The 13,375-nt window shown below is 35.7% G+C and overlaps 2 protein-coding genes, 1 long non-coding RNA gene and 1 pseudogene across 3 annotated transcripts; 1 reads left to right on the top strand and 3 right to left on the bottom strand.

Moving 5' to 3' along the window:
* Positions 1 to 252: 252 nt before the first annotated feature.
* Positions 253 to 3,582, bottom strand: LOC145563493 (uncharacterized). The gene is made up of 2 exons (XM_081623937.1): positions 3,104 to 3,582; positions 253 to 2,213 (listed from the first exon to the last, which is right to left on the bottom strand). The coding sequence occupies exons 1-2, from the start codon at positions 3,451 to 3,453 to the stop codon at positions 2,030 to 2,032; spliced, it is 534 nt and encodes a 177-aa protein (XP_081480063.1). The 5' UTR covers positions 3,454 to 3,582; the 3' UTR covers positions 253 to 2,029.
* A 316-nt stretch (positions 3,583 to 3,898) lies between these two features.
* On the bottom strand, positions 3,899 to 4,746 carry LOC145564769 (secreted RxLR effector protein 161 pseudogene; annotated as a pseudogene).
* A 2,550-nt stretch (positions 4,747 to 7,296) lies between these two features.
* LOC145564768 (uncharacterized) lies at positions 7,297 to 8,631 on the bottom strand. Its single transcript, XM_081624975.1, has 2 exons — positions 8,325 to 8,631; positions 7,297 to 8,084 (listed from the first exon to the last, which is right to left on the bottom strand). The coding sequence occupies exons 1-2, from the start codon at positions 8,629 to 8,631 to the stop codon at positions 7,297 to 7,299; spliced, it is 1,095 nt and encodes a 364-aa protein (XP_081481101.1).
* Positions 8,632 to 9,420: 789 nt separating this feature from the next.
* On the top strand, positions 9,421 to 10,266 carry LOC145563492 (uncharacterized). The gene is made up of 2 exons (XR_014094546.1): positions 9,421 to 9,588; positions 10,029 to 10,266. It is a non-coding gene; the product is annotated as an uncharacterized LOC145563492 (long non-coding RNA).
* Positions 10,267 to 13,375: the final 3,109 nt, after the last annotated feature.

Below are 13,375 nucleotides of genomic sequence, written 5' to 3'. Positions count from 1 at the left end.
AGTTATTCTTAGCAGGGTTAAAGTTACTATAAAAATTATTAAAGCTACCTTTAAATTGACTGTCTTACAATAAAATTTAATGTAACTCTGTTAGTTTAGATGAACTACTACGAGAGGGGGGGGGGGTGAATAGTAGTAGGTTCCAATCGCGGTATTTAAGCGGAAATTAAAACAAAACGCAAAAGGAACTTAAAGTGCACAACAATTTTACGAGGAAACCATCCAATGCCTAGCTGGAAGTAAAACCTCGGCCCTATAGGGACTTATAAACAAATTCCACTATAATATGCAACTCTCCTAGTACAACCTATTACACAGACTTTTGCTTTACAAGTTCCTCCACGGACACTTGCTAATTGATAAGAACCTATCCTATCATACTTAAGACACACTCAGGCACCTTTTTCGACCCAAGACACACTCAGGTTCCTTTCTCGACCTAAGACACACTCAGGTTCTTTTTTCCACTGTGCACCCCAAGACACACTCGAAGTGACTCACTACCACTCGAATTTTAGAGAATTCAAACTCTTACACTCAAACGTGAATTTAAGAGAATTCACAATCTCACCCCAAAACCAATTACAACACAAAGACTCTAACACATAAATGGAAAGCTACACATGAAACCCGAAACCAAAATGATAAAGCTTAAACCTTTGGCAAACTTACTCTTTAGCACTAAGTGGTTTTCACGCTTAAAACTCTCATTTTGCTTAGTTGAATTACTTCTATATTTATAGAGGTTCCTTAGCTCACAAAGTAAGGTTTTTCGTAAATAAGATAAGTTTAAACAAAAACCTGATCTTATCTTTTTAAAACAAAACCAAAACAGATTTAATTTCGCTTTATTTGAAAACCAAATTTTATCAAATTCATTTTAGTTAAAAGATAGAATTTTATGAAAAAGATAAAACCGAGTTAAATCAGATTTTAAAGGATAAAATCAAATAAATTCTTTTTCATAAAACTTATAATTATCTTTTACGAATTGATTAGTTTGCCAAGCTTTATCTGATTTCTAATAAGTTCCATGCATAACAACCATTAACATGTTTACATCAACCTACAAAACAAACTTATCTTTTATACAACTATGAGTTATGAAGTCCATCTTTTTGGGTTGATATCTCGATCTTTGCACGGATCCTTGGTTGTTGAGGCTTGCCCCAGCATTACATTGGAACCAGGTCGTTACACCCGTTTTGAAGTTCCTGTTAGGAAACTTCGGGAAGTTCCATTACTGGAACTCTTCTTCTGTATTTACTTGTCCTCATGGATCTTCTAAAGTTCCTTTGTCTCAGTTCCTACTTCAGCTCCCAACGCTTACTGAACCTGCAAACATCACAACACTAGAAAATCCTTATTAGATGGAAGTTTGCTCAATTCTTAACATCATCATCAAAACCTCATAAGGGTAAAAAATTTCCCCCTTTTTGATGATGACAAACTGAGCAAACTCCTGAGGATAACAAGTAAAGAAACAGAAGGTTAATTTTTCATTTTTCTATATATATATATATATTTTTTTTCATATAAGCTAAGTAAAGAAACAGAACAGAATGAAATGACAGAATCTTGAAAAGAATGAAAAACAACCAGAAAGCAATTAAAAGTTGAGAGAAGAGAACAACCTTTGTTACTTACTTAACTGGAACTAGAACACCTTCAGCTTCCAAGTTTGCTCCTGCTTTTCCCCCTTTTGGCATTAAACCTGATTTTTCAAAGTTTTATGCATCTACTCACAGCCCCACAGGCAATTCATCGAATGTGGGAAGCTGGAAGCAGCGCTGGCTAGCTTTCTTAAGCTAGCACTTTCACACTAATTAACCTGTATTTTCTTAACAAGCAATGCATACATATATAGACAAAGTTCCAGAATATTATAACAAAAGCCAACCATCCAGAGCAGTTCAAAATATTACAAACCAAGTTCAAAATACTTAAAACAAAATAACAAAGTTCCTTAAACAGAAGCAAGGGATTCAAAATAGGCATAGGGATAGGTTGGGCAGAGAGCATAAGCGGATTAGTCCTCAAGAGTCTTGAGAATCTGCTCAATAGTTGTCTTGTTGTCTTCTTCCGTCTTTAGCAGCTTTGCCTCCATGGTGGAGAACTTCTTCTGGAACTCCTTCTCCTGGTTCTGAATAGTTCTCTCCAGGGATCTCACCTTTCCTGTCATCTCCATCAGCTGTCCTTCAACCTGCATTACCCTGTTAGCCAGTTTCAGAGACCAGTTCCTCAATGCCCTCATCTATCCTTGTCACTGATGTCTAGAGGTTCACTTAGGCTTGTCTTGACCTGAGTTCCTGCAGTGAGTCTTCTACTCTTCCTAACCGATTCTGTTGGTTGAGGACTTTTTTTCTTTGCCTTAGCCTTTTTTGCTTCATATTTTTCACATCTCCCCTTCACAACCTCAAGACTTAATCCCCTCAAGGTGTCTCCATTAATTATGTTCTCTCCCTTATCCTTCATTCTACCATAGAAATCTACTAACTTCACTCCTAGATTTTCGAACACCGTGGACAGGATAGCACCATATCCTACTTTATCTCCTTCTCAATACAGTGCTCTAGGTGTTGCATCATCAAAGAGGGAAAGTTGATTTTGATTTTCTTAGACATGCAAAAGATCAAGGCCATGTCTAGGTAGCAGAGTTCATTTTTCTTTTGTGTTCTCGGGATCAGGTTTTTTAACAAGATTAAACAAAAGTTTGTGCAGGGGAGACAGATCATTGTGGTTCATAAAGCTCACACCTATTTTTCCTCCTAAAAATGTTACTACTTCAGTTTTAGTGTGACCTTCCACCTTCACATTCACAACACCTTTCATATAGGTTTCAAATCCCTCACATGGAACTTGTAGCAAAGTTCCCAATCTAGCAGCATCAAATTTTATTTCAATTTCATTAATTCTACTAAAACACACTCCATTTTCAAATTCGCATTCTTTTATAAACTCATCCATGGCCATAGGATACAAGTAATTCTTAGCTTTAGTCGAAAATAAAACATCCCATCCTTGAAAAGCAATCAATTCCAGAAATTCAGAAAATTCCACCTTCTTACACCATTCATAATCGATTCTATATCCTACTACATACCTTTCAGCTTGTTTTGCCAACATCTTTTGGTCTTCTTCCCCCTCGGAGTCATCCTTGTTGACAGTGTCTTCCCTCTTAGATAGTGCATCTGCTTCCTCCATCTGTTCTTCAAGACTTTTCTCGGCCTTCCGTTTCTTCCAAGCCACAATTCGATCAATGACATTTGGAAGACTAGCAGTAGACGAGGTTTTGGTTTCGTCTCGGGGTTTTGGTTTGGTGCTTTTTGCTTCAGAGGTGATAGGGTTAGGAAATTCAGTAATAATCATCTCGATTGGTGGTATAAAGGTTGGATCTTGCTCTTTGGTGGGTGAGTTTTCACTTTGGTTAGGGTTTGGATTTTCGCCTTCCATGGGTGCTCTCTTGGTTAAGCTGTAGAATTTTTGTGGTTGAGAGATTTTGAGGGTTTAATTGATTTGACTGTGAGTAATTTTGGTGGTTGGAAGGATATTTATAAGGGGTTAAATTTTGTGAAGCGGTTTGTAGGAGATGAAAAGTTATGCTTCTAGGAACAATGTATTTATCCGATTAAAAAACAACTGGATGGAAATTTAGATCCAAAGTTTATCCCTTTTCCATAAATTCATGAAATTTATTATTTGTATAAGATAAATTTTGAGAATTGAAATTTTTTTTCAAAGTGAATTTATTCAGGAACTTGTCACATATATGTCTACATACCCTTGAAAATTATGTAAAGTCTAAAAAGTGCTAATTGTACTAACCTCCAAGAGTTTGCCAACGGTGACATTCCCGTTATGTTTATCACATCAAGATTGTGATAGACGTTTTATTCTTCTAATTGATCTTGTAATTGACAATGCCATATCTAGGAACTTCAGTTGCAATCAATTCAGCTTGATCATCCCAAGTTCCAGTCTCATGTTCTCAAAGCGTTCTCTGCTCAAAGGCTTAGTTAGAATATCAGCAATTTGATTATTAGTAGGGCAAAATTCTAACTTAATATAGCCTTTTTCCACATTATCTTTTAGAAAGTGATGTCTAATGTGGATATGCTTAACCTTAGAATGTTGAATTGGATCCTTTGATATACAGATAGCACTAGTATTGTCACAATAAATTGGAACACATTCAAATTTTAAACCAAAATCACATATTTGTTGTTTTATCCACAGCATTTGTGAGCAACACGTTGCAGCAACTACATATTCAGCTTCTACTGTGGACAAAGCAACTGTATTCTGTTTCTTAGAACCCCAAGAAACTAAGCATGGTCCAAGAAATTGAGTCATACCTGATGTGCTCTTTCTATTCACTAGATCACCTGCATAGTCAGCATCTGTATATCCCACTAGATCAATTGATTCATTTCTTGGATAATAGAGGCATAAGTCATCAGTTCCTTTTAGATACCTAAGTATCCTTTTGACTGCTTTAAGATGAGATTCCTTTGGATTGGCTTGGAACCTCGCACATAAGCCTACACTGAACGATATGTCAGGTCTACTAGCAGTTAAATATAATAAGGAGCCTATCATACCTCGATACATCTTCTGATCTATACAAGTTCCAGCTGTGTCTTCATCCAGTCTGATGTTAATTCTCATAGGTGTTCTCATAGACTTGGAACTTTCCATCTTATATTTCTTTATGAGTTCCTTCACATACTTTTGCTGGTGAATCATTATTCCTTTCTCAGTTTGTTTGATTTGCAAACCAAGAAAGAAGTTTAGCTCACCCATCATGCTCATCTCGAACTCACCGCTCATAAGGTCAGCAAAATACTTCACCAAAGATTCGTTAGTTGCACCAAAAATGATTTCATCTGGCAACTAGTGCAAATGTTTCATCAAAGTCTATGCCTTCTTTTTGATTGTACCCCTTGACAACCAGCCTAGCCTTGTTTCTCACAATGATTCCATGTTCATCAAGCTTGTTTCTGTACACCCACTTTAGTCCAATGACCTTCTGGTGTTCCGGTCTAGGAACTAGGTGCCAGACTTTGTTTCTTTCAAATTCACTCAGTTCAGCTTGCATTGCCATTATCCAGTCTGCATCTTGTAAGGCTTCATCACAGTTCTTTGGTTCCAAAGTAGATAGGAACGAAAAAAATGCACAGAAGTTTCTCAGCTGGGAGCGAGTCTGAGTTCCTTTGGTTATGTCACTCATAATCATATCCACTGGGTGAGACTTTTGATGTTTCCAACGTTTAGGGGTAAAGTCCTTGATTGGATACAATCTTTCAGGTTCAGCACCATTGTCTTTTGTCTCTTGATTCAGTGGTTCTGGATTCTCAGGCTCTGGGTGTTCCTCTTGAGGAACTTCTATTTCAGTTGCTGTTTGGTTTTCAGCTACAGGATTCTTGTCTTGCTGCTTCATGGATTTGGTTGATTCTTCATCAGGGTCATGTCTTCTTACCAACCCTATTTCGAAATCATCATCATCATCATCCTGTACATCAATCACATAGTCAGTTTCATCAAAAATTATATGTACAGACTCTTCAACACACATTGTTCTTTTATTGTAAACTCTGTAATCTTTACTATTTGAGCATATCCTAAGAATACAGCCTCATCACTCCTTTCATCAAATTTTCCCAAGTTTCTCTTTCCATTGTTGTGTACAAAGCACCTGCAACCAAATGATTTAAAGTATGAAATATTTGGTTTTCTTCCTTTCATTAGCTCGTAAGGTGTCTTGTTGGTTATTGCTCGAATAGAAACTCTATTTAATATGTAACATGTTGTGTTCACTGCTTCTGCCCAGAAGTTCCTGGGCAGTCCACTGGAAATCAGCATCGTTCTTGCCATGTCTTCCAAGCTTCTATTTTTCCGTTCAACAACTCCATTTTGTTGTGGAGTTCTGGGGGCTGAGAAGTTGTGGTCCATTCCATGTTCATCACAAAAATCATCAAATTTTGAGTTTTCGAACTCAGTTCCATGATCTGACCTCAGGTGGACTAATTGGCAACCTGTTCTTCTCTGTTCTTTCTTAACAAAAGCAGCAAACTGATCAAACGTATCATCCTTGCTTACAAGAAAGAAAACCCAGGTATATCTGGAAAAATCATCTACAATAACCATTACATACCTTTTGCCACTTCTGCTTTGTATCCTCATAGGACCGCACAAATCCATATGGATAAGTTCCAATGGTTTTGTGGTGCTTACCATATTCTTAGATTTGAAAGATATTCGTGTCTGCTTACCTTTAACACATGCACTGCACACTTTATCTTTTAGGAACTTGATGGATGGAAGTCCTTCCACAAGTTCTTTTGACCTAAATTTATCAAGCAAAGAAAAACTAGCATGGCCAAATCGTTTGTGCCATAATAGGGGATCATTCTCAATGACACTAAGACAAGTCAAGCTACTACTTGGAACTTCATTGAGATCCACAATATATGTGTTCCCTTTCCTGGTTCCTTCAAGAATAATATTGTTAGTGTCATTGTTGATGATTCTACAGAGATTAGAGGTAAAGCTAACTGAGTTACCTTTATCACAAAATTGAGAAATACTTAACAAATTGTGTTTAAGACCCTCGACTAAAAAGACATTTTCTATAGCGTGGGAACTTGACCTTCCTATTTTACCAATAGCAATAATTTCACCTTTCTTATTATCACCAAAGATCACAGTTCCTCCATAGTAGGCATCCAGTGAGAGAAATTTAGATTTGTCTCCATTCATATGCTTAGAACAACCACTGTCGAGGTACCAAGTGTTGTTCCCCCTCACTGGAACCTGCATGAAAACTAAGCGTTAGTTTCTGGAACCCAGGTTTCCTTGGGTTCCATTGTTTTGGAAGAAGAGTCAGGTTTCTTCATCCAGACCTGTTCAGCATGCTCAGTATTCTTAAGAGTATCTTTAATTCTTTTAGGACATGCAGCTCGAAGATGTCCTATACCACCACAATAGTAACATAATTTTTGGATGGGTAGATCCACATACTTCTTATTTCTCCTAGACTTCTTCTTATATCCTAGTCCTTATTTATGTTTATTTTGAGCATTAGCTATCCAAGATGGAATTCTATTATTAATCACTTCTTTGTCTTTCTTGGCTCTAGCGAGTTCCTCCTCCAAGGTTTGATTTTTTATTTTAACTTCTTCCAAATTTGATTTTAATTTCTCAAAATTTGGAAGTTGGCTTGTGATAGGAACTTCTGAGTCAGGAGAGTTAATTCCAAGTTTTAGTTGAGCTAGCTCTACATTTAACAGAACATTATCATGTTTTTTCAACTTGTTCTTTTAGAAGGACATGTTTATCATATAAGTCAAAGAATCTAGTCTGAATGTCAGTTTTCATATTATCAACCCATTCACTATGTTCTTTGTGAATTTTTAAAACTTGATCAGTTTGGAACTTCGACCTGTTTATTTCTTTACAGTCATTTTGAAGTTCCAGAATAATGTCCATAAGATTTTTCTTGTTTAAATGTTTGAGTTGTCGATAGTCATACCATACCTCAGCTTCAAGTTCCATCAGATGAGCTTCGTCATCAGTTTTAACCATCAAACACAAGTTGGCTGTCTCTTCCACGGACTCTCCTTCTTCTTCATCTTCTGAATCAGAGTTTCCCCATGCAGCCATCATGGCTTTTCTGACATCTTCCTTGGAGAATGATGATTTGTAATATTTGTTCTGCTCTTTGCCTTTATACTTGGGTTTCTCATCCTCCTTAGGGTTAGGGCAATCTCTGAGAAGATGTTCCTTGGAACCGCATCTGTAGCATTTGAACTCTTTGGAACTCAGCTGTCCTCGTTTGTTCTTTTCTCCTCTTTTTCCCAGCATCCTCCTGAACCTCCGTACAAGCATGGCTGTTTCTATATCCTCATCTTCAGAGTCACTTGATTCATAAGCCTTTAAAGCAAGACTTTTATTCTTGGAACTTTCAGAGTTTGTTCCAAGGTGAAGTTCATGAGTGAGCAAGGAACCATTGAGTTGTTCAAGGTTGAACTTGGTGAAGTCCTTGGATTCCTGTAGAGCAGTGACCTTGGATCTCCACCTCTCATCTTGAGGAAGACTTCTAAGAACTTTTCTTACCTGTTCATCAATGGGTATGGACCTGCGTAAAGATTCTAACTCATTGACAATGTTAGTAAATTTAGTGAACATATCCTGAATGGATTCTTTGTGTATCATTTCAAATCTTTCATATTTTGACATTAGCAAGTCAATTTTGGAACGTTTAGCTTCATTTGTTCCTTCATGTGTTACTTGTAATAAATCCCAAATCTGCTTTGCAGACTTACAACCCATGATTCTATTGTGCTCATAAGGTCCTAGTCCACAATGCAAGATTTTCACTGCTTGAGCATTTAACTCATATTTTTCATAATCTTCTTTATCAAATTCAGCCAGTGGTTTAGGGATTACCTCTTTGTTTGCATTGGTTTTTGTTACCTCGAATTCACCACTTTCAATGACTCTCCATACTTGATAATTTTCAGCTTTGATGAATATCTCCATTCTATTCTTCCAGTATGAATAGAACTTACCATTGAACATTGGTGGTCTTTGGGTAGAATACTCTTCTTCAAGTTTCTCGTGTGCATTCATCTCTTCAGGAACTTACTCTACAAGGTTGCTTGTAACTTGGTGAGAACATGCTCTGATACCAATTGTTAGTTTAGATGAACTACTACGAGAGGGGGGTGAATAGTAGTAGGTTCCAATCGCGAAACTTAAGCGGAAATTAAAACAAAACGCAAAAGGAACTTAAAGTGCACAACAATTTTACGAGGAAACCATCCAGTGCCTAGCTGGAAGTAAAACCTCGGCCCTATAGGGACTTATAAACAAATTCCTCTATAATAGGCAACTCTCCTAGTACAACCTTTTACACAGACCTTTGCTTTACAAGTTCCTCCACGGACACTTGCTAATTGATAAGAACCTATCCTATCAGACCTAAGACACACTCAGGCACCTTTTTCGACCCAAGACACACTCAGGTTCCTTTCTCGACCTAAGACACACCCAGGTTCTTTTTTCCACTGTGCACCCCAAGTAGGGCTGGCAAAAACTGACCCGACCCGAAAACCCGACCCGAACCCGACACGAAAAAAGCGGGTTAGGGTTGAGTTTTTCGACCCGAAAACTTAAATGGGTCGACACGAACCCGAACCCGAAATTAAATGGGTTAGGTTAAGGTTGAAAATCTCAACCCGAAAACGACCCACTTAACCCGAAAAAAAAATTCAGGTCAAAATCAGGTCGGGTCAACCCGAACCCGACCTGATAACCCGAACTAGTTAAAGTTAAAAAAAAAAAAAAACGTAAAAAGGCTTATAAAACCCCCAGCCCAGCCCAATTCCTAAAGAGGCTTCTAATGACAAAACCCTAAAATCTGATTGTTCCCCTCATTTTTTCATCAGCCGTTCCTTGGCTTCACTTCTCTCAATCTCTCTTAATTTTCTCTCTCCTCAAAAACCCTAAATCCCTTCACCATTGTTGAATCAAAGTTCTTTACCATTGTTGAATTCGACTACTTCACTATCTTCTCACTCTCATGTGGTATTGTACAGTTGTACTATTCTTTTCATGCTTTTTGTTCATAATTTATGAATTTATGCGAATTGATTTTGTTATTTTGTTAGTATACGAATAGATCTTGCTAATTTATAAATTTATGCGAAATTTCAGGCTACTTTAAGTAATTATGTGAATTTATCTTGCTAATTTGTGTTGATTTTTGTTGTTTATTTACAAGTATACGGATAGATCTTGCTAATTTATGGATTTATGCGAATAATTCATGCTAGTTTATGTTTTATGTGAATTTTTGTGTTGATTTTTGTTGTTTATATACAAGTTTACGACTTGATGTTGCTAGTTTATGGATTTTTGTTGTTTAAGATACATAGTATCGATTTTTTGCTAGTTTATGTATTTTTGTTGTTTATTTTGCTAATAAATTAATAATTTGCCAATTTGTGACTGTTGAGTGTTGGCAGGAAGTAATTATGTCCACCACTCTATGGATCCTCAATTGGAAATGCTTTGTGGATCAATCATGAAGCTTGAGATGCAGAACAAGAATGGATACGCCACATACAATCCTCTAATTAATGTTAATGTTATTTGAGAACTTAAATATTTGAACTTGTTTGGTTTGTAATTTGTTAGTACACTCTTGGTTTGTAATTGATAATTAGGTACCATAATTAGATTATGCTATTTGATTTTGGACTATCTGTTAAGTTGGTTTGAAACTTTGAAAATTTTGGCAGTTCACTTGTTTAGGTTAGTTTCAGACTTTCAGGTCATATTCAGGTTGAAATAACCTTATTTAAACCCAAAGAAAAAAAATCAGGTCAAATAAGGTCATTTTCAGGTTGACCCGAACCCGAAAAAATCAGGTTCAGGTTGAGGTTTTCAACCCGAAATGTTAAACGGATCAGGTTCAGGTCAGGGGGTAGCTGACCCGAAATCAGCTGACCCGAACACGAACCCGACCCGACCTGATCCGATTGCCAGCCCTAACCCCAAGACACACTCGAAGTGACTCACTACCACTCGAATTTTAGAGAATTCAAACTCTTACACTCAAACGTGAATTTAAGAGAATTCACAATCTCACCCCAAAACCAATTACAACACAAAGACTCTAACACATAAATGGAAAGCTACACATGAAACCCGAAACCAAAATGATAAAGCTTAAACCTTTGGCAAACTTACTCTTAAGTGGTTTTCACGCTTAAAACTCTCATTTTGCTTAGCTGAATTACTTTTATATTTATAGAGGTTCCTCAGCTCACAAAGTAAGGTTTTTCGTAAATAAGATAAGTTTAAACAGAAACCTGATCTTATCTCTTTAAAAACAAAACCAAAACAGATTTAATTTCGCTTTATTTGAAAACCAAATTTTATCAAATTCGTTTTAGTTAAAAGATAGAATTTTATGAAAAGGATAAAACCGAGTTAAATCAGATTTTAAAGGATAAATCAAATAAATTCTTTTTCATAAACTTATAATTATCTTTTACGAATTGATTAGTTTGCCAAGCTTTATCTGATTTCTAATAAGTTCCATGCATAACAACCATTAACATGTTTACATCAACCTAAAAACAAACTTATCTTTTATAAAACTATGAGTTATGAAGTCCATCTTTTTCGGTTGATATCTCGATCTTTGCACGGATCGTTGAGGCTTGCCCCAACATTACACCGGAACCAGGTCGTTACACCCGTTTTGAAGTTCCTGTTAGGAAACTTCGGGAAGTTCCATTACTGGAACTCTTCTTCTGTATTTACTTGTCCTCATGGATCTTCTAAAGTTCCTTTGTCTCAGTTCCTACTTCAGCTCCCAACGCTTATTGAACCTGCAAACATCACAACACTAGAAAATCCTTATTAGATGGAAGTTTGCTCAATTCTTAACATCATCATCAAAACCTCATAAGGGTCAACAAACCCGCCTTACACAAAACTTGTTTAAAATTTAAGGTCCTGAATTGGATCAATTGGATCGAATCCAAACCAGATTGATAAAACCAGTTCAAAGCATGGATTGGACCGAGGCAATTTGGACCAGTTTTAGATTTTTATTTCTATATTGTAAATATTTTTGATATGAAACAAAAGAAAATAAATACAGTATAAAAAAATGATTGTTTGACGTTTGTTTTAATCTATTATATAAAATGGCTTATAGAGATTTGCATTCATAATGTTGAACAGAAGAAATTGGTATGTTAAAAGGACAGTTTATGGAATTTTGGACCGGATCAAAGATTAGAAAATTTAAATTTCTCACGCGGTATATGATATGTTTGCTTAATTTTCAAAGTTACTCTGTATTTTAGTAAATTTGCATATAATACTCCGTAGCTTTCTAGGGCGACAAATGCTGATTTGCAAATCTGATACTCAGTATGTTAGTCGTTCTAAACAAAATGTTTGTATCAAAATCACAAATGTGGTATTATCAAAATAGAAATAAAATAAAAAGACAAGTAAGTTTGCTTTGATAAATTGTATTATACGGAGTAGGAATTTTCCTTTTTTTTTTTCCTTTTTTTTAATCTTTTTTTGTTTAGCTTAAATGATTTGGGCTGAGTTAGATTGAGATTTGAATGTTGGGCTTTTGATGATCCATTCATTGCAGAGGATAATAAGAACAGCCCATACAATCTAGTATCTCATTAGGTCACTACTAGGTGTTAGTGTGTGTTCAACTTTTCACCAGTTTCAACCACATGTCACAGTGTCTTAATTTTCACATTCGCCTTAGGTCGAAAATAGTCTAATTTTTTTTGAAAATTAGACTTTCTTTCTCTTTGGATAGTTCAGATTATTTTAGGTACAATAAATCCATTTGTTACGATTATTTGTTTGTGTATGATAGAGAGAGTCTGTGTTTGAGTAGCTTAAGTATAACCTAATATATATTTGTTATTGATGAAAATTTATGCAAGATCTAAACACACTATTTCTTTTTATTAAGGAGTACAATAGATGAAATGAATCACATGGAATTCCTAGTAATGAAAACCAGAATTCGATAGAATCTCTTCATAGCAAGTTGTATGAATAACAGTATAATTGCAGTTTTGAAACATGTTGAGTATGCAACAATTGCAGTTTTGTTGATTTTTTTTTATTATTAAATGCAATCAATGTGATATATATCTGTTAGATGCAAATATCTTTTGTTAATGTATGAATTTCCACCAATAAATTAATTTTTTCTTACAAAAAAAGCTAATAGATCTTATGTATTTGCTATATATTAGCAATTTATTTCTAACTAGAGCATAGGCATAGCTGTGAATTAAGAATGAAAATGTTCTATACTTGTTTTTTATATTTTGGAAGGTATAATCAAATATCCTATTTAAATAAAATAATCTAATGTATATAGTTGTAAAAGGAGATATCATGGCTACATTGGCCTCATAATATATCAGAAACGATCCTAGTTATCTCATTCAAGTACGTGACGGAGTATTATGTATAATGTATTCATCAATTATGTCTCGTGTTATCGTCTACCACTAAAATATGCATGCAGCTGATCATTGGCGAGTGGCCACTTCTTTTGGTAGAGTCACTTGGTTTGGCTATACACTTTTACTTGTAGCGCATTCACAAAGATTGGACCATAAAATTGGTAATGGTTGGGACCATAAATCGGGAAACTTTTGGTCCTGGCCTACGAATTTCTAGTCAACTTATGTGATGCATATATGGAATGAGATTGAGGGCTTTTTTTGGACTTCTCTAAGGAATTTTTGATCCATCATTTCTTTTGGTGCACATATTTTTATTCCTTATCGTTCTGAGTTTTTAGTTT

The sequence above is a fragment of the Chenopodium album genome, chromosome 10 (assembly GCF_948465745.1).
Source record: "Chenopodium album chromosome 10, dcCheAlbu1.1, whole genome shotgun sequence".
NCBI classification, from domain to species: Eukaryota; Viridiplantae; Streptophyta; class Magnoliopsida; order Caryophyllales; family Amaranthaceae; genus Chenopodium; species Chenopodium album.
The sequence above is the reverse complement of the archived record's forward strand: the minus strand, read 5'-3'. Positions and strand labels throughout refer to the sequence as shown.